The following is a 21,017-nucleotide window of genomic DNA, read 5'->3' on the forward strand; positions in this document are numbered from 1 at the left end:
GAAGCAACATTAGATCCTATAGTCAGAGGAGACCTCTGCCAGGAGGTGACTTCCAAACTGATACATGAATGACAAAGAACCAGAGAAGATGGAAGGTAGAATGCTTCAGGCTGAGGGGGCCAGGGCAAGGTTTGGGATAAGCAGGAGCTTGGTGCATCTGAGGAACTCAGAAGGTCATATAGTTTGAGCAGATTGGTAGAAAATAAGGTCTGAAGCATTGGCAGGGATAGACTCTGCATGGCTTTGTCACCCATGGCAGGGGAGTTGCTTATATTCTAAGAAAGAGTTCTCAACTGAGGCACTATGGACATTTGGGCTGGATGATCCTCTTTGTGAGAGGCTATCCTATGTGTTGTGGGATGTTAGCCTCCTTAATATCTAACCAGGAAATCCTAGTAGAACCTCCCTCCTCCAAGGCTGTGACAACCAAAAGTATCCCTAGACATTGCTAAATGTCTCCTGAAGGGCATAATTACCCAGGTCAAGAGCCATTGCTCTAAGAGAAATGGAAAGTCAGGGACACGTATTGAGCCAGGAAGCAGCAAGGGAACCCTGAAAAGGGTCTGGACCGACACCGCTCCTCCCCTCATTCACCTGCTTGGACCACACTGCCTCCTTCCTGTTAAGGCCACTTGCTGCTACTCAGAGCTACCCAAACCTTGAATTTACCTCATGGACTTCTTACTGTAAATGCCTCCACTCACACAGTTCCTTAACTTCCCTAACTGAGGCAACCCCACCCCCAAACCTGGCCCTCTTTCACGTCATCCTGTTTTATTGGCATTCTCACCATTTCTTGAAATTACCCCTGTCTTCTCCTGCCAGCCTACTAGAACATTAGCCTCATGAGAGCAGGGGTTTTGTTCTTCATATTCAGCCCTGGAAAACCAGTAACCCCCAGCAGTGCCTGGCCCACAGTCACTGCTCACCTAGAGAAAGAAGACCTGGTCCTGCCTCGAGCCCACTAGCCCACCTTGCAACTGAGACAGGTGCTGTTGGTGCACCAACCTTCCAGCACAGGTCAGTTGGCATCCTGCTGCTAAAGGAAGGCGATCAGTCCAAGCCCAGAGCAGCCTACAGGTGTGGGGAGTTCCCCCAGCTGGAAGTGGCCCAGCAATGATTGAAGGGGGTCAGTGGAGATGTAGCCCAGCTTCCTCAGGACAACTCAAGTGTGTTCCATGCAGTGTCCCAGAGCTTCCAGTGGGATCAAGTTTCAGTTGCCCACAACTAAACCTCTTGTGACTTACCGTCTCTTCTGTGCCCCACTGCTCCCAGCTCATACTGGTACTTTTAGGGTCCACCTCCTGGATTAGTTTCCTAGGGCTGCTGTAACCAATTACCATAATTTAGTGGCTTAAAACCAGAGAAATTTATTCTCTCACAGTTTTGGAGGTCAGAAGTCCCAAAGGTGTAGACAGGACCTTGTGCCCTCTGAATGCTCTAGAGGACAGTCCATTCCTTGTCCCTCCCAGCTTCTGGTGGCTCTTGGCATTCCTGGGCATTCCTTGGCTTGTAGCTGCATCATTTCAATCTTTGCCTCTGCCTTCGCATCTTCTTCTCTTTTGTGTCTTCTCTTCCTCTGTCTCTTGGAAGGACACTTGTCATTGGATTTAGGTCCATCTAATCCAGGATGATCTCAAGATCCTTAATTACACTTGCAAAGATCATTTTTTCAAATGAGGTAACATTCACAGGTCTCAGGGATTTGGGTGCAAACATACCTTTTAGGGGGACCACCGTTCAATCTGCCCTAATATACTGCTTATACTCAAATTTCAGAGTTGGCTTCTGAGGGATCCTGGCCTGAGGTGGGTAACCTTAACAAGCCACATTCCCCACTCTGAGCCTAGATTTTCTCATGTCTGAAGCAAACAGATGGGCTTAATGGTTTTCTTCTACTCTGATGATCTGTGGTGATTGGATTTCAGTTGCTGTTTGGTGGTGGATAGGTTAAAGCAGGGAGGGCATAGAGGTGCAGGACCCCACCAGATGACAGCAAGGTGGGGGGATACCCAGCAATTCTGTGGCCCTGGGAGATTCCAGCTCATCAGCATCTTCCTGTCGCTCAGACTAAGAGTGATCAAGTGATACTGTGGTGGGATGGTACTTGCCATCTGGAGTGCCAGGGAAAATGTCATTACCCATTTGTTTCTAAATGCACAGGAAATGTTTAAAGGCAAAACACCCCAGTGTCTTCACTTCTAAGCACTTGGCTGGGAATGCAGGCCTACTCTTTGTGTGGCCCTGAGTGAGACTGGGGAGCGGTACTTCACAAGGGCTTCCCCTGAAAGTGGGACAGTGGAATCCAAGGGAGGAAAGGGTTCTAACCCAGCTGCTTGCTTCTCTACAATAGCTAAGCGGACTGCTCCAAGTGTGCGTGCGCACAGGGACAGAGACCCAGGCCAAATTCACCTCCGTGGAGTTGCTCAGAGAGTATATTTTGGTAAGAAATTTGTGCATGCCAGAGGAGGGGCTAGTTAACTCTGGCAAAACTTATGTAGGCATTTGATTTTTTAGACATGTGAAAGGCATCTTTTTAAAAACTGAAATGGGACCACAACCCTCTTCTTAAAACCCATATTTACTCTAAAGTTCTTGAGGTTGAAGAAGATACACCTTTTAAAACATTTTTCTTCGAGGGCAGTTTCTGCACACAAAAAGAGAAATCAGTGGCTAACTTTAGTTCCTAAAAATTAATATTTGATTGGCTGAAATTGTAAATTGCAAAAAAACAATGGTTGAACTCTTCTCTGAAAGGTTTTTGGGTTTTTTTTTAAAAGATTTTATTTATTTATTTGGCAGAGAGAGACACAGCAAGAGAGGGAACACAAGCAGGGGGAGTGGGAGAGGGAGAAGCAGGCCTCCCGCCCAGCAGGGAGCCTGATGTGGGGCTTGATCCCAGGACTCCGGGATCATGACCTGAGCCGAAGGCAGATGCTTAACGACTGAGCCACCCAGGCGCCCCTCTAAAAGGTTTTTTTTAAGATTTATTTATTTTAGAAAGAGAAAGAGAGAGAGAGCACGGAGGTGGGGCAGGAGAGGAAGAAGGGAAGGAGAGAGAGAATCTCAAGCAGACTCCCCACTGAGCAAGGAGCCCTATGCAGGGCTTGATCTCATGATCTTGAGACCATGACCCTGAGATCACGACCTTAGCTGAAACGAAGAGTTGGACGCTCAACTGACTCTACCACCCAGGTGACCCTTCTCTAAATGCTTTTATGTTCAACTTACAAATCCTGCAATTCTTTGAAAAGAAGCCTAGACAAGTTAAGCAATCACTTTTAAGGGACTCTGAATAGCATTTGGCCCCATTTACAAACTTAATTAATCTCTTTAAAACATTTTAAACTGTATTTTAAAATTTAGCGCATTTTATTCCCTTCATAAGTATCTTGATTATCTGATTTAACAAGCAAACCTTCCAGAGGTTATATAAATCTAATAAATTACACTTATAAATACAGTAAGCTTTAAATTTGCATAACCATCCCAATGCTGTAGATGAACAGTAAGCTTTTAACTTAAAATCATGTTTAAATAAATTATTCAATTATACATTTTAAATTAGAATCACAGGCCCTTATGTTACTAATATTATTATACTTAAAACACCAAATATGCAGAATCCTTAAACTGATAATATTACTGTTACAATTTTGCTTCTCTTAAATATATATATTTATAAATATATAAATTTAAATATATATATTTTATTGGGCATGGAGCTCAATGTGAGGCTTGAACTCATGACCCTGAGCTGAAATCAAGAGTCAGACGCTTAACAGCCTGAGCCACCCAGGTGCCTCAAACTTCTCTTAAATATTTTTGTTATGAATTCTAGGTCAACTGGGGGTTAAAAATATTCACTAAGAATACAGTTATTTTCTCAGCTAATTGTGGTTGCTTATCACAGATTTGGGCTGGTCAACCACCCTACAAGGGCACATGAGGGTCTTCTTATTGCTAACAAAGACTCATCATTACAGAGGAGGGGTTGGTCTTATAACATAGCCAAGTTGCTCTGCTCCTTACTTAGACTTTGCATTTCTTGGATTTTTTGGAAACTAAAATGTCTTTTCCATGTCACTTTAAAGACCTCTGAACCTGACATTCTGCCTTCTTGTCGTCTTCTTACTTCTAACAGCATGATGACTCTGGCAGATATTGAAATTATATCTGATTGAATTCTGCAAGTCTCAAGATTTGGTCTGGATTTGTCATATAGCTTCAAGGTCACACGGCTGACACTTGCCCAGGCCCACAAGGCCCAGTAGGGGCTGTCCCTTATAGTTATCCATCTCTCTATTCACTAAGCTTCAGCCACATGATTTTTCTTTCTATTCCTCAAAGCTTGCCCTGGGCTCGGGGCCTTTGCACTAGCTGTCCACTCTGCCTAAAAGGCTCTGGACTCAAATCTTCTTATAGCAGGCATTTTTGCAGCATTCCAGGTCTCAGCTTGTATGCCACATCCTCATAGATGCCTTCTTCAACCCTTAAGTTACTTTTATTCCGCCTCCCATTTCCACCACACACACTCTGTATTCTGTTACAGTACTCTGTTTTATTGTCTTCACTTCTGATTTCACTTCTTGTTTATCATCTGAGTTCCCCACTGGAATGTAAGTTCTTGACTGAATTTATTGGTCTAGCTCACCACCAAGAACACGAGGACCTAGAATTGTGGGAATGAATGAATTAATTAAATGGATGGAAAAGGAAATGGTTATTAACCTGTCATTGGTCATTCTGCTTTTCAGACCTGTGTTCCTGAGTGCACTCACCCCCTCAAAGTGGAAACCTGTCCGCATGACTGGCCCAGCCGTGGGGAGATAACATTCAGAGACTATCAGATGAGATACAGAGACAACACTCCCCTTGTTCTTGACGGGCTGAACTTGGTCATTCAAAGTGGGCAGACAGTTGGGATCGTTGGAAGAACAGGTTCTGGTGAGCTCTGACTATGCTTTTTTCAGGTTGTTTTCTTTGCATTTCCACTGGGTGTGCTGGTTAAGCCACACCAGAGGGTGGTGTGTGTGTGTGTGTGAGTGTGTGTGTGTGTGTGTGTGTGGTGGATTGGCTGGTTTTTTTCCCCTCAAATCTCTTTACTGTAAATTAGGATTTCAGGTTGAATGGGTGTACGGAGTTGGAAACAATCACACATCAGTTTTTGAATTAATTAAATGAGAATCATTCTGGTGAAACGAGGCCCAGAGGATGAGTCCTGTGTTAACAGCCCCTGCAGGGATGGGCAGGTTAGCCGCATTAGGGCAGTGGATTGCCTGCACAGAGTGAGGCCTTTCTGTCTGCATGGTCATCTGCATGGAGACATTTCACTGCATTAGAAATTCCCTTGATGAGATACTTGATATGATGGAAGTGCAAACTGATGTTTGATTTGCTGTTCTTGCTTTTATTGTTCCCAGGAAAGTCATCATTGGGAATGGCCTTGTTTCGTCTGGTGGAGCCAGCCGGTGGTACGATCTTCATTGATGAGGTGGATATCTGCACGATTGGTTTGGAAGACCTCAGAACCAAGCTGACTGTGATCCCTCAGGATCCTGTCCTGTTTGTAGGTACAGTAAGGTAGCTGTTTTTGATCGTCATGCATCTATTTTTTGGAAGGTAAAATCAGACCAGCCAGGAGCTTTGTGAAGTGCCCACAGTGGGGATGAGAGAAGCAGCATCCTGAGGTGCTCACGAGCACTGCAAGTACCTGCTCTTCAGTGAAACCTTGGGAGGAGCCAAGGACTAGGGCCCTGAACATTACCTATATCTTATGAGCTACATCACCAATAAGCGAGATGCTTACACATCTGCTTAGGGTAAGCAGATATCCCAGTTGGTCCTGGAGAGCCCAGGTTTATGCCTGTGTCTCAGCATCCTATCATGTTTACCAATGGCCACTCTCAGAAGAGCCCATTTTGTGAAATAAAATAACTGGTTACCCTATGTATGTAGCCGTCCATAGGAAAGTGCATCAATTTATTCCCACTGAGGAGTGAACAGAAGTTGTTCAAGTATAAGAACAGTAGGGTTGCAACTTTTAGGACTCAAGATCTGATGTGAAGGGACAAGAAGAAAGCCAGTTTCTCATTTAGTCCAGCACAATGGCTGCCCCTCTGATGAGAGGAATATTTCTCCCATTGAGCACCAGATCAAGTAGTAGGCTGTATACTAGACTCACACCCTGCAAGTGGGATACCCACCCTGGGCAAGGGTCTGGGAGCAGCAGCTATACCTCTTGCTTCTGAAGGTGGAGTGAATGCAATGGCAGAGTGAATCCCACCCCTTCACCTCCACCAAGAATTTGCAGAGGGCCAAATGAATTCTGCCATAAACGGCCATTGTGAGGACAAATGTGTCTTCCTGAGTGCCTTGCTCAGTGCTATCTCTTCTGCCTTGGTGGTCTCTGCCCCATCACAGAGCTGTGGGTTCTTGCTCTCTTGGTCTGAGGTTGGTTATTTTACGGACCATTGTCCTGGGCTAAGCACTACTTTTGGAGGCAAAGGGGTCATCACACACCACCTCTTACTCTCTCCCACAGGCTGCAGAAAACATGCCCCCCCCCCATCCTGTCTTCCTCAGAAATCCAGCTCCCTGCTCTTTCCTTTATTGCAGGTACAACTTGGATCCCTTTGAGAACCACTCAGATGAGATGATCTGGCAGGTTCTGGAGAGGACATTCATGAGAGACACAGTAGGTCTCTGGGGCTGTCCAGGATGAACCTGTTTCTCAGCACCAGGGCCCCAGATACCTGGCCCAGGTTTGAATTGGACAAGCACTGGGCCAGCATTTGGCCAGGCTTATTTGTTGGCATCACATATGTCAGTAGAATGTGATCCTTATTTACTCTCTATTGTTTAAAGCAACACTAGATAATATGTATTAGGCCTCTGCAATGGTCCAGTGAAGAGCTCTGCATGCATTATCTCATTTGGTCCTGTCCTGACTATAACCCTCTGAGGTTGGGACTCCTACCCTGATTTTTAGAGGTACAGAAATGAAGACTCAGGGAAGAAATATGTGTAAGCTAGTAAGTGGCAGAATGGAGACTTGAACCCAAGTGCATCTGACTCTAGAGCAGATGGGGCATCCTTCTGCTCTGCCAATAGCCTTATTTGCTTCTGGGAACAGAGAAGCCCCAGGAAGGTGAGGGGGCATGGCATGCTCCAGGAATGGCAAATATGGCCAGTTTCTGTGAGATGGGGTCCTGTCTTATAAGAGCTGCAGCTGGGGTCAGCAGGTGAGCGTGGCCACCTCTGCAGCATAGAGGGGATTGTTTCCACCAAGACTTGGTACCAAGGTGAGCATGCCCCAATGCCACTATGACTGTATAAATCAGACACTTCCTTACTTTTCTTTGATGATTAGAAAACTCTCCCATCCCATGTCTATTTTGTCTAGGAAACTAGGGACCCTGGAAGCCATTTACACTTTGTTTGTGTTTCTCTGGAGCCATATGTGCACCATTTGTCCTCTTTTGGCAAGGTGTCTACGGGGTTCTATGAATCATACTGTGATTTTAAATTATTAATGTCCGCCTACTCCCTGGTCTTTCCCTGGTGCCTGTTTGCGATGAAATGATTGTTGTTTTGTATTTTCTTTTCCTCAGTAAAATAAAGCCAGCTGATGAATGCATGAGAAGGGGACAATCAATATAGACGATGCAGGACAATTTTATAGATCATCAGCATAAATGTGACATTTTCTGTGTTTTATAGATAATGAAACTCCCGGAAAAATTACAGGCAGAAGTCACAGAAAATGGAGAAAACTTCTCAGTAGGGGAACGTCAGCTGCTTTGTATGGCCCGAGCACTTCTCCGCAATTCAAAAGTAAGGAAACAGCACGGAAAATGGATTGGTCAAATTTTGGATATTTCCCGCAGCACCACTCAATCCAGGAGGAAGAGCCACGCGTTTGTCTTTCAGCAAAGAGAGAACAATTGAGCCATTTAAAAACCGATCACTTTCTTTTAAGACAAAGTTGTAAGGGATAAAAATTGAAAAATAACAGCCATTTACAGCAATAGCACCTGCCTCCCCTGGGCCTCCCCCTGGGAAGACTTGCTTAGGTATTCTCTCTGTCCTCCTAAGTGGTTTGAGTATAAGAAATCTGCCTCTTGACTTTTTTTTTTGCCTTGTCCCTGAACAATCCTGAGGCCTGATAAACAACACCCAGGATGTTAAAGAACACCTTCAGAATGCTAAGAAATGAGAATTGTAAAATTTATACTCATTTTTCTTAGTGACTTAGTCATCCTTGGCTACTGATTTCAAGGAACGGGTTGCAGTTGCTTTAGAAATCCCATTCTCTGAACCCTGATCAAAGTGTAATCCATCGTGTATGTTGTGTAGATGTCCTAATGGCAGGGAGGGAGCCAGCCCCAGCATGCATTCCATCCTGACTGAGGCACTATAAGCTGCTAAGTGGTTTGTGTGCTGTGTTGTCTTTGTGTTTCATGCCCCAAAGAAGGTATAACCCCCTTTTACAGATGAGGACATGGAGTCTTGGGGAGGTTAAATAATTTAACCACGGTCAAGCCAGCTAGAGCTGAGCTCGAGCCCTCTGACTTGCAAACCAGCACTGTGGTCAGCAGAACTGTGCCCTCCCCCTCCAAGGATGTCCACGTACTGATAGCCAGAACCTGTGAATGCACCACCTTACCTGAGAGAAAGGGGCCTTGCAGATGTGATTAAGCCAAGGATTTTGAGGTGGGAGATTTTCCTGGATTACCTGGGTGGGCCTAGTATAGTCATGCAGATCTGTCTAAGAGGGAGGCAGGAGAGTCAGAAAGAAAAGAGGAGATGTGACCAATGGAAGTATCCATTTAGAGCAATGCCAGGAAGGTAGCACGAGCCAAGGAACACAGGCAGGCCGGAGCAGCTGGTACAGGCAAGGGAACAGTTTCTCCCTAGAGCCTGCAAAAGGAATGCAGCCCTGGCAAAACCTTGACTTTCGGACTTGTGACTTCCAGCTCTGCAAGACACTAACTTTGTGTTGTTTTTAAGCCTCTTGAGTTTGTGCTAATTTGTTATAGCTGCGATCAGAAACAAATACATTATTATAGCTCATGCTGATTCATGTTAGCATGGTAGATAAACTCTCCTACCAGGTTGTAAGATTAGAATAAACAACTTAAAAAGAGACGTAAATCATATATCACCTTACTCTTTCAGTCAGTCCTCTGAAGGAGATGGAGGAGATGTGAACTGACTTTTACTTTGCTCTTATTTTTCTAACCTTTTGAGATGGACACTTAGCTCATGACTTTTCAGCCCTTCTTCTTCTTCTTCTTTTAATAAGTAGAGCTAAGACCGCGCGTTTCCCTCAGCTGCAGTTTTGGCTTAGTGTGACTTTTACAATGTGCCTTCCTCAACAGATCATTCTCCTTGATGAAGCCACCGCCTCCATGGACTCCAAGACTGACACCCTTGTTCAGAGCACCGTCAAAGATGCCTTCAAAGGCTGCACGGTATTGACCATTGCCCACCGCCTCAACACGGTTCTCAACTGCGACCTCGTTCTGGTCATGGAAAATGGGAAGGTATAGGAAGTTGTTGGCGTAACCTCCCCAGAAGCTTCAGTGGTTTGGACTCTAGGTGAGTGGATCTTTTCTGCCAATTTCAGCTCTTTTTCTCTGACTTTCAGGTTGTCGAGTTTGACAAGCCTGAAGTCCTTGCTGAGAAGCCAGATTCTGCATTTGCAATGTTACTAGCTGCAGAAAACAAAGTTCGACTGTAGAGGTCCCTGATGGGGCCACACCAGCTGATTTTAGAGGAGGAGGAGGATGCTTCAGATGAGTTGGAGGAGCCTGCAGGAGAAGGGCCTGCCATTTCCGCAGGCAGCCCTGGCCCATTGTTCCTTCCATCCCTGACACATAAGTTGAGCTAGGGCGGAGGTTGCTGTCCTGCCTTACCCAGCCCATGCCTCCCGACCTCACCTGGCAGGCTTGGGGTTGGTTCTGGGTGGTGAACTGAGGCAGAAGAAACTAATGGATTAAAAAACTGCCCCTCACCTCCTAAAACCCCAAGGTCCCCATCAATGTGTCTCCATCAATACCACCTCAGTGCCTGAGATTGGAAACATTGTAACTTTCAGTTAAACCTGATCAAACGGAATGGGAAAATGCCTAAGGATGGAATTTGTAAAAGTTTCCTGCCTTGTTACCAGAAGGGAAAAGAGCAGAGTTTCCTTCCCGTTGAAGTCCTATTCACATCTATTTTGAGTGTGTGACAAGCAGTAACTACACAGATCTGTAGCATGAAAGACTGATTACAGTGTTTGGTGAAAAATTAAAAAAAATCATATTATATGTTCCATTTGATCTATTAGAATAACGAGGAAAACAAAAGGTTGGAGTTTCTCTATAAATGACATTTTTATATCTTCTATATTGGTCACTAAAATGCAGTAGGAAATAAAACTACCCTGAAATGTTGCCTTGCAATTATTTTACTGAAGATCTTCCACTTTCTGTACTACTTCCTCTCACAGACCCTAATTGCTTTCTGGGTAGACTCAGTAATAAACTCCCACAGCATCCCCAAATAAAAGGCTTCCTTTCCAACTTCAAGGTATGCTATGTCAGAAACAGAAAAGATATGTTTTCAGTAGCCCAGCAGTGAGTGCTGTTAATTCATGGTAACATTTGGAAGAAAATAGGAAAGGAAAGGAAAGGAAAGGAAAAGAAAAAAGAAAAGAGAAAAGAGGAAAAAAGAAAAGAAAAAAGATCCAAAGGGTTCTTGTGCAGTGTTTGCCAAGGGCACACCCACAGTCTGATTCTTCGTCTTCTTTTACCTTTGAATTCCCCAATGATGTTTTGGTGAGGTTTTCTGGACTCACCTCCCAGCCCCCAGGCTGAGCTCTAGATGTGGCACAGGGCAGCCATGGCCAACAAAGCTTCTGTTTGATATCTCCTATACACCTCCCCTTCTCAGTCTTAGTCACATACCTCTCCCCATCCTTCCAAACATGCCTGGCACACATGAGCACTCAAGAATGAGTAGCATGAGTGTGTGAGGTTAATAACTTAGCTACAGATGCACAGAAAGGAGAGACAGAGATAGCATTTGAACCCTAATCAGGCTTGACCCTAGGAGCCCTGCTCCTAACCCCTCTGCAACAGCCTCTCATGTCCCTTCCCCTCAGCCTGTAGCAGGGACAGTGATGACTGTCAGCACTGCACACCGGGGAGAGTGACTTCTGAAGGATGGCTATTGTTTTCATGTGTAATGACACGAAGTAGTCTTAGTGAGCCCCCCACCACCCACAACTTACTGTTGCTGAACTGTCCCCAGGGAGAGACTATGCTGAATAATAGTAACCAACATTGAGCCAGGAGTCCTCAAAACACAGGATTAGTTATTGAAGCCTCACCATACCCCCAGGGGGTAGGCACCAGTGTTATATTGCAGATGAAGAAACTGAGGGCCAGAGAGTAACACGACCAATGTCACAGCTAGTGAAATCTCAACCCAGGCAGGCCGACTCTAAAATGTGTGTTCTTCAGTCCATTGCATACTGCCTGGAACCTGAGATTCTCCAAGTGAGAAGGAGCCCGGCGTTTAGTGTTGTACAGCCCATGTATTTGTCAGCATAGACTCAGTTGTGCTGTGGTAACAAACAGCCCCAGATCTCAGGGGTATATTCCCGATTTGTGTGACACGTCCATCCCGGTCAGCTGTGCCTGTGTTTTTTATCCTCTGCCCAGCACATCACCAGTTTTGCGGCAGAGGGCAGACACGCATGACAATCAGAAGTGACACGTGCCATTTCATCCATGTCCCACTGGCAAAGCAAGTCACACGGCCACTCCTGAGCTCAACAGTAAGGAGGGGCCCCACAAACACATGGTGGAATTTGTCCCTGCAGGAAGCTATATAATCCACCTCTTGGGAGGGGGAGCAGGTATTTTGAATAACACTACAACCTACCACAGCCTGAATTTGGGTCTTGGTTTTGCCACTGGGTAGCTGTGTGATCTGGGGGAATTAGCTTGCCCTCTGAGCCTCCATTCCATCATCTGTAAAATTTGGGGTTTGGACTGAGTGCTAAGGTTCTTTCCAGTCCTGACTTAACTATGGGAGGGAAAAAAAGGAGGTTATGAAAACACTTTCTAAAGAGTGGAATTTAAACTTTTAGGGGAATTACAGTGAACCCTAACTATAACTAAAACATTTCTGGTAAAGGTTATATTTGTAAAATAAGTTGAACAAAGTTTACCCAAGTTCTGAGTCTTCCACAGTGCCTCCTTTGAGGCTCTTTGCACATAAGAACTTCTTTGAAATTTTGTTCTCACTTTATTTTGGTGGCCCAGTTCTACTGTGCTCTGTTCATCTGCCTACCTATTGAGCGATCTTCTATGAATTAGAACCTCTTGAATATCCTTTCTTGGGTGCCAGCAGAGAATAAACCACTTATAAATATTATTATTATAAATTAATAACAAATTGCCTGTGACATGTTTCCCAGTTAGTTGTGTCCTGAAGCTAATTGTGAAATGGTTGATCTGAAACAGGGGTGAGCAGACCATAGCCTGTAGGCCAAATCCAGCCTGCCACCTGTCTTTATAAAGAAAGTTTTATTGGAACACAGCCATTCTCATTTGTTAACGCATCACCTATGGCTGCTTTCACATTCCAGTGGCAGAGCTGAGTTTTTACAACCAAAAACATGTCTTCGAAGCCAGTGATATTTACTAACCTGGCCCTTTACAGAAAATTTTGGTCACTCCTGGTTTAGGTATTTGTGTGTGATACAATTCAGGTTAATGAGATATGAGAGGGAAGTCAGCTGGGGCTTGGGGGGCAGGTTCTGGAAAGCATTCTCTCCCATTGCCTGGTGTGTATTTGGTGTCTGAAGCTGTGGCAGCTCTCTTATGACCACAGAGGAAGTGGAGAGATGGACAGAGCATAGGTCCTTGTTTATAACATTGATCTGCTGGCTTACCAACTCTGCCCTCACTCCACCTCTTATTGTGCCAGAAGATGCATTTATTTTCCTTATTATTCAAGCCAGCTTGAGTTGGCTTACTGTTACTTACAACCCACAACATCATAAAGAGTGCAAAGGACAGTGATGTCTTCCTTCCTGGGACATTGCTGATTCTGACTCAAGGGGAAGAGAATCTGGGTCCCTGCCTTGGGAGTCACCTGTCTTCCCTACCTTAGATGTGGCCCATATGAGCATTAGGTCATATCTAAGCAAGGAGGAGTTTCCAATTCACATCTCCCCCCCAGAAATCCATGCCATTTATGAATATTTCCCTCAACTTTCTTCCCTGCTGCTTAAGATCAGAAAGACTCAGAAAGAACTCACAGAATTTGTTCTTGCTATTCGAGTGAACAGATCTGAAATTGGCCCAGAATTGTTGGTAAAAATGTGAAATATTCTCTGCTAAGAGTTGGGATTGCTTTGGCCAGAACAGCATGATTTAAAATGAATTGAAAAGCGCAGGAGTCAAAGTTGGGGTCAAATGGACGATCAAAGAAATCACTTTTCTTTTGGCCCTGTGTAGAAGGTCACCTCTGGGTGAGGATAAATCCGGCACTAAAGCCTTCAAATAAATGCTGATTTCCATAGAAAAGGTCTGCCTGACTTCACAATGTGCCTGTTCATGGCTCCTGCTGAAAAGCTTTCTCTATGGTGGGACTGGCATTAAAGGGCCAGGCTGAGTCTGTTTTTAGGGTTTCAGCACAAAGCATGGCAGCATGATCTGTACTCTCAGCTCCAGGAGCCCCTGGAGCTCTGGGCCTCCTTCACCTGGCAAAAAATTACACCCAAAGGAAACTAATTTTGGTTTTACATTTCTTTAAAACATTAAGTACACTCACATTGTTGTACAACCATCACCACCACCCATCTCTAAAACTTTCTCATCTCCCCAAACTGAAACTCTAACCATTGAACAATAACTTCCCATTCCACCCCCCCCCCCCCCCCGGCCCACCTCTCTGGTAGCTACCATTTTACTTTCCTTCTCTGTGAATTTGACTACTCTAGGTGCATCCTAAAAGTGGAATCATAGGATGTCTTTTTGTGACTGGAAGAATTCTTTTAGCATAGTGTCCTCAAGACACATGTCAGACATTCATTCCTTTTTCTTTTTAATTTTTTAAATTTTATTTTATTATGTTATGTCACCATACATTACATCATTAGTTTTTGATGCAGTGTTCCATGATTCATTGCTTGCATATAACACCCAGCGCTCCATTCAACACGTGCCCTCAATACCCATCATGGGGCTAACCTGTCCCCCCACCCCCTCCCCTCTAAAACCCTCAATTTGTTTCTCAGAGTCCATAGACTCTCATGGTTTGTTTCCCCTTCTGATTCCCCCCCCCCTTCATTTTCCCCTTCCTACCATCTTCTTTTTTTTCTTTTTTAACATATAATGTATTATTTGTTTCAGAGGTACAGGTCTCTGATTCATCAGTCTTACACAATTCACAGCACTCACCGTAGCATGTACCCTCCCCAGTGTCCATCACTGGGCCACCCCATCCCTCCCACTCCCCTCCACTCCAGCAACCCTCAGTTTGTTTCCTGAGATTAAGAATTCCTCATATCAGTGAGATCATATGATACTAGATATTCATTCCTTTTTAAGGCCATCCTAGTAAGTGTGAAGTGGTATCTCTTTGTGGTTTTGACTTGTCCCTAATATTTAGTGATGCAGAACATCTTTTCATGTACTTACTGGCCTTGCATTTCTTTAAAGATAATTTACATAGCATGTAAAAATCTTAATGGAAGAGACGTGTTCTACCATTTTGCAAAGTTCCTTCTCTAATACAGCATCTTGAGTGGATAGTCTGTGTCAGCATCTGGACAGGAATTTAGAGAATATAATTATTAACTACGGACTTAGCACCTGATGTATGTCATATCATTAAGTCTTTAAAACAGCTCACGAGGTAGAAATGGTTCTTCCTGTTTGCTTGGGGAAATAATGCAACTTGCCCAAGGTTACCTAGATGGTAGGTAGGGGAAAGCTCAGAGCCTACTCTCTCAGCCCAATCCCTTCACTTCACAGATTAGAAAACTAAGGCCCACAAAGCCTAAAACTGGTCTAAAGTCTTCCAGAGAGCTGCGGGGGAGGATTAGTATCCTGAATTCCAACTTAGTGTTATATCCATGACTTCACATTGATTGATGCACAGACTATTCTCAAAAAGGCCAATGGTGGCCCAGTTCTGTGACCCAAGTCATAAAAGAAATAAAAAACAATAGTACTTTCCTTCAGGTAGCTTATAATATTACTGGAGAGATGACTTAAAAGTGCCAAAGAGAATACCATAACATGCTGGAGGACAGAGTGTAAGGTTAGATGTGAGCTCAGTCAGTCATCCTTTCATTCATTCATTCACTCATTTACCTGATTCTTCATTCTTTTGATCCATCCTTCCATTTAAAAAAGGGAGAGGTGAATGAAGGTTGGCAGAGATGAAGATGATTCTGGAAACCACCAATGGCCCTTGTAGGGCAAGGAGGGGCCATGAATATGATTCTGGTTGGGGGAATCATCCAGAAACCTAGAGATGAGGATTAGCTTGGTTAGGGAGACAGCAGGCAACTGTCTAACTAGGGCTGATGACTGTTTGGAAAATTGTCAGGTATTTCACTGTCTGCGCCTCCAAACACAGTTGGAGACCACCAATGGCTTGGATACAATTGGTAATGGGAGAACAGTTTGTTGTAGAAACAATTAGGGCAGCGCTGGGAAGAACCCATTACCAGTCATGGGAGTCTGGCCAAGGAAAAACAGGGCTTCTGACAATCCCACTGCAGCAGAGCCAACAAGCTATGGGGGACAAAAACTGGTGGTTCCAACACATCACCCCTTTCCCCAGGGCAGGATGGGCATCCCGAGGAGAAACTGCCAGTGTGGCACACAAGGGTCACATTTGCCGATCCATAACATGCACCTTGCCCCCACCAGCAGGAAGCTCTCTCTCAGGCATGCAGTGGAAGAGACAGGAAAGCCAAGTTCCTTCTGCTGCATCCATTTCAATTGTGTGCCTCTTTGCTTCTGCAATTGGTAAATCAGAGATCATCTGCATAGCAGGATAATTTCAGAAATGATGAGGCCACTCTGTGCAGGGAGCACATTTGGCTTGGCAGCCAAAGGGGTTCTTTGGGAAGTGGTCATAATGGCCTTACCACACTAATCAAATTCCTCCATTTTCTCTGATGAGGGGATTTTAGAGCCAAACCTCAGTCTAAGCAAAGGCAATATGTTAACATCTGAATTGGCCAACTGAGGACAGGGACGCGTGGTGTAGAGAAACAAGCCTAGGCTTTAGGATTCTAGGAAGTGTTGTTAGTACTCTGCCCAGGTCCTTCTTCTTGTTTGTTTCAGCGTGCTTTTGGTCTTTACCTTTAACTCTTCTCAGGATTGCCTTGCACTACTGGAGCCACTCATGAGGAAAACCAGAAAAGCCTAGAAGCAAATCCATCATTTAAAGTCTCCAGCACCTCTTGGGAGACCACTGCCCACTCTATTCTTAGCCCAGGATCTAGGCAGTTCAGGCTGACCCTAACAATTACCTCTAGGGGTGAGGCTGGGGACCCAGGCCAGGCTGATATGAGTCACATCTCTGTGGTGCTCTGAGAAGTTTGGGGTGGGCACATGACCCAAGCTGGGCCAGTCAAGGTCAAACCCTGGAACTAAGAGGAAAATGGGGAGTTCTCCTTCTTGGATAGTGAGGTCCACAGACCTCTTTAGCTTAAAGCTTCCAAATGCCATTTTCTTTTTTTTTTTAAAGATTTATTTATTTATTTGAGAGAGCGAGAATGAGAGTACATGAGAGGGGGGAGGGTCAGAGGGAGAAGCAGGCTCCTCGCTGAGCAGGGAGCCCGATGCGGGACTCGATCCCGGGACTCCAGGAGCATGACCTGAGCCAAAGGCAGTTGCTTTAACCAACTGAGCCACCCAGGCACCCCCAAATGCCATTTTCAATATTGCAAGGAGAGTGTCTGCCTGAGAGTGAAGCCAACATAGAAGAAAGACAGAGGCCAGATATGGAGAAGATGTTACCATAAGTCCTGGGTATTGCTTATCTGCTATGAGGTAGCATAGTCCCTACTGAAGGACTAGCAACTGATGGCCTGCCTGGGTTGCTGACTTCTGGTATCCCCAGAGCTTCCTAACCCCCCAAAGACCTAAATGCTCCCACTGTGTCAGAGTTGTGCTATGTCATGCCCTAAATGGGAAGAAGGCCCTCACCAGATAGCCCCACCCCAGCCCATGGGGCAAGACTAGGAGCTAGATGCTCTTCCAGATCCAGGCCTCCCTTGCATACACCTCCTCCGGCAGATCAGTCCCTGAATCATGGTCTTAGCACAGGGAGGTCCCTCTGTTACACTGTCCTACAGGCATCTTGAAGCATATAAATAATAAGACACTTATTTAGTGCTTGCCATGTGCCAGACACTGTTTCATGAGTTTTGCCTGACAACCTCATTTACTTCTCACAAGAGCTCGATGAGCACATGTGTTTGTTATCCACATTTTACTGAAGCACAGGCAGGCTGAGCTACTTGCCCAAGGATCTTGCATTTTTAAAGTACTATTAAGTTTTTAAAATGATTTCACATCTTTAATCTACTTTAGTATCACAATAGTTTCCAGAATTGGGATTTTTATCCCTCATTTAGAATTTTTTTTTAAAGCATAAAAAGTTGAGATAAATTGCCAATGGTCAAACTATGACTCTTAAGTCAGCATTCATTCATAAAACCACAGAAGCTTAGAGTTGGCAGGAACTACTAAAGACACCCAATTCTGACTGCTCATCTAACGGGAGGGGAGACAGAGGCTTAAAAGACAGAGAGGTTTGCCTAAATGCAAGTTGGCGTCTAGAGTCTTAATCTCCCAGTTCTTGTATTGTACCCTGCTCCTTGGAGAAGTGTGACTCTCTCTCTGTGTCTTTGTCTCTGCATCTCTCTTTGTCTCTGCCTGCCTCTGTCTCTGTCTCTCTCCCTTTCCCTCTCTCTCTCTCTCTCTCACACACACACACACACACACACACACACACTGCACCTATCCACCCTCTCAGAAACTACTCCTCTCCACCCTCACTCCCATCTCCCTACCCAGAATGGCCACCCTCTAAATTCAGAAGGAACAGAGGGTCTGTGGTAGTCCCAGTCCCTCTGGTGAGCTAGACCCAAATAGACCCAAATAGCTTTATTTCCCTCAGGAAGTGTCCAGGGTCCAAGGGACTTCCAAGTTTCCCTCAATTTTTAGGGGAAGACAAGCTGAAGGGGGAAGCAAGTACATGATGAAGGGACGAACATCTTTTAGGGATGGTCAGGGCTCTCGTATGACATGGCTGCTGAGAGGCTTCTGGCCTTCTTCTGCCCCCCCAGACTGAGTGTCTGAGAGAGCCAAGCAGGAGGAGGATGGGAGTGGATCAGCCAGATGAGCAGGCCAGTGAGCAGCCACAGCCAGCAAGCCCTGTATCACAGTGCAGAGAAGACATGAGGGAGACAGCCAGGGGCAATCCATAGTCAGAAGGAAAAACCCAAGCAAATGAAAACTATCAACTGCACTTGAGAGGTAATGAAGAAAGTGGATCAGTAGAGGCAATGCGAACTCCCACCGCTAGCCAAGCCTCTTTCCTTTCCCTTCCAAAAAGCTAACGTGTGGATTGATGGATATCTCCTGAGTCGGAGTTGGCAGCACAAGTAGAATTAATGAGGGCAATAGCATAGAAATGCATTGTATTAATACACCCAAGCAGAAAACAGATTCAAATGACTTTCATAAATGAGTCCAAGCTCAGAACAGAAAGAAGATGCAGAGGACAATAGAAGGTGGGGGAGGGGTCACAGGGAAGGGTGGGAAGACTTTGAAAATTATTACCAAAAGTTATTTATTTGAAGCCCTTGGTAACAGCAACTCAAGAGATGAGCTATCTGATTAAACTGCAATATGAAAACATAGCAGTATTCAAGACATTGGCACCAGAGAGGAGAATGAAGATGAGCAGAGGAAAATTTGAAAATCAAGAAAGTGAAGAGCATGACTCCACAAAATTGCATTTGCAACTGTGTGCAAAGTGGAGTCCATGGGGACAGAGTCCCACTGGACATTGATGGATGCAGTGACAGAGAAGCATTGCTCATTGGGCCTCTGGCACTTGCATTAAGATGGAGCTCTTCTAATGGGGATGGTGACTGTACTGGAGAAGGCCAGGGACCAGTCAGATCTGAACAGTGGTTAGCATTTCCAAGGAAAGATGAATATAACATGAGTGTTTCAAAAACAAAAACAAAAATACCCCCCAAAACATGAGTGTTTCCTAAGGCTTCAGGCTTCACAAGTTCTCTGTGAATTAATTGGAGCCAGAACAATGGGATCTCAGGCCATGCTGTGTGGGTTGGTGACTTTCCCCCAATGGTGCCTATTTTCTTCATCTGGTGAAGAAAAGGTGTTGGGGATTTTAGTTTCTACCTGTAGCAGGGTCAGTGGTCTCACCAAACATTCCATCTATGCCTCCCTACTGCCTCCTTTTCTGGCTCCCTTGCTATCGGGGAGAGATTTTTGCAATTCTTTTATAGTTTTGGTTGATAGGCTTAAATGGAAGTGACACATGTCAAAATAAACGGATGCATGGAAGAGCCAGCGAAAACCCTCTAGATATCTCTTCCATTGTTTTGGCCACATTCCAAATGGTGAAGCCTCCACCATCCTGGGTCCCTGAGTAAGTAGGTGAAGAAGGATTTCTCCTACCCTCCCTTTCCTACCACAGGTTGACCTGAATAGATCAGGTGGTATGAGTGAGAAATAAATTTCTGCCATAGTAAGTATAAGATAAACCTTTGTTGGGTTGAGATTTTATTACAGTATCATGGCCTAGCATCCTCTGACTAATACACTCCCTAATAGGCACCAACCATTATCCAAATTGATACTTGCAAAAGCTCTATGACATCAGTAAGCTGTCTCAAGATTTGATTGTTTCAACTCAACAAACACTGAGTACCTACTAGGTTCCAGGATTGTGCTAGGCCCTGTGGCTACTGAGATGAACAAGACCTAGGGACTTTCCATTTGTTGGGGAGATAGATTCATGGGTACATAATAATGATGTAGTTGGAGAAGTTTTATTGCAATGGATTCAAAAGTACCATGAGGAAACCAGAGAGCTGAGTCCCAGAAGCTGAGGTGGGGTAAGGGAGTCAGAAAGACCCTACAGAGGTGATGTCTGAGCTGGGCTTTGGAGGAAGTATATGGATGTATCAGGTAAAGAAGACTCAAAGAACACTCAAGTCAGAGAATTCAGGAAGATTAGAACACTTTCCTTTTGCTTCTCTTTTGGACTAACCTACCTGCTATCTATTTTTTAAAATCTTCCCAGGCATTGCTCCTTCCAAAAGCCTTTCTCACCTCTACCCCTACCACCCTCATCACCCACCACCACACAGAGAACCGCAAACCCAGGCTAGGTTGTTTGGCTCCTCTCTATGCTTCTGCAACACTCCAGCCCCACCAAAATAGCATTTTGTAATTCACCACCATCTTGTCTGTCTTCCCAAGTGTGCTGGAACCTTGATGTCAAGGTCTGTCACCATATTCTTAGAGACCAGCAGGGGGCTTACTCATCATACTAAAAAAAATTTTTTTTTAAGTAAATAAAACCAGGAAAAATGAATAATCAAATCAGAAACAACTCAAGATTTCATCACAGACCTAAGGAAATCTGGCTTCTATCTGGCTCCAAGTTCTAGGTGTAATGAGGAGGAGGAAATCAGAGGGGAAGGGCTACAACAAGGCAGGAAGGAGTCTAGGGACCCAGAGAAAGTGCAGTCCAACTGGGAAAAATCAGCTGAGCCAGGCAAGGACCGACCTTTAAAAGAAAAAGGAGGGGCAGCAATTTAATGAGGTAAGGTCATGGAGATGTCATGAGCTATTGACTTTGTTCAGTCATTAGTGCATTGACTGTTGACCAGAAAATAGCATCTCTCTTTCCTACAATTTCTAATTTCTCCAGGAGCCTCTCTG

General features: G+C 44.8%; 1 protein-coding gene across 4 annotated transcripts in view; it reads left to right on the forward strand.

Moving 5' to 3' along the window:
* ABCC12 (ATP binding cassette subfamily C member 12) overlaps positions 1–10,543 on the forward strand; it is a 69,005-nt gene extending 58,462 nt beyond the window's left edge. For 3 of the 4 annotated variants that reach the window (XM_064580388.1, XM_064580387.1, XM_064580389.1), the window contains 7 exons: positions 2,354–2,443; positions 4,758–4,947; positions 5,424–5,583; positions 6,619–6,697; positions 7,723–7,836; positions 9,384–9,548; positions 9,653–10,543. In XM_064580388.1, the coding sequence (XP_064436458.1) occupies positions 2,354–2,443; positions 4,758–4,947; positions 5,424–5,583; positions 6,619–6,697; positions 7,723–7,836; positions 9,384–9,548; positions 9,653–9,745 (891 nt within the window). In that variant the 3' untranslated portion in view covers positions 9,746–10,543. The remainder of the gene's footprint in view (positions 1–2,353; positions 2,444–4,757; positions 4,948–5,423; positions 5,584–6,618; positions 6,698–7,722; positions 7,837–9,383; positions 9,549–9,652) is intronic. The other variant, XM_064580390.1, reaches the window with a different exon arrangement.
* The last annotated feature ends 10,474 nt before the right edge of the window (positions 10,544–21,017 follow it).

Source organism: Mirounga angustirostris, unplaced genomic scaffold (assembly GCF_029215605.1).
Source record: "Mirounga angustirostris isolate CCGP_5_RB_7025 unplaced genomic scaffold, mMirAng1.0.hap1 SCAF_16, whole genome shotgun sequence".
NCBI classification, from domain to species: domain Eukaryota; kingdom Metazoa; phylum Chordata; class Mammalia; order Carnivora; family Phocidae; genus Mirounga; species Mirounga angustirostris.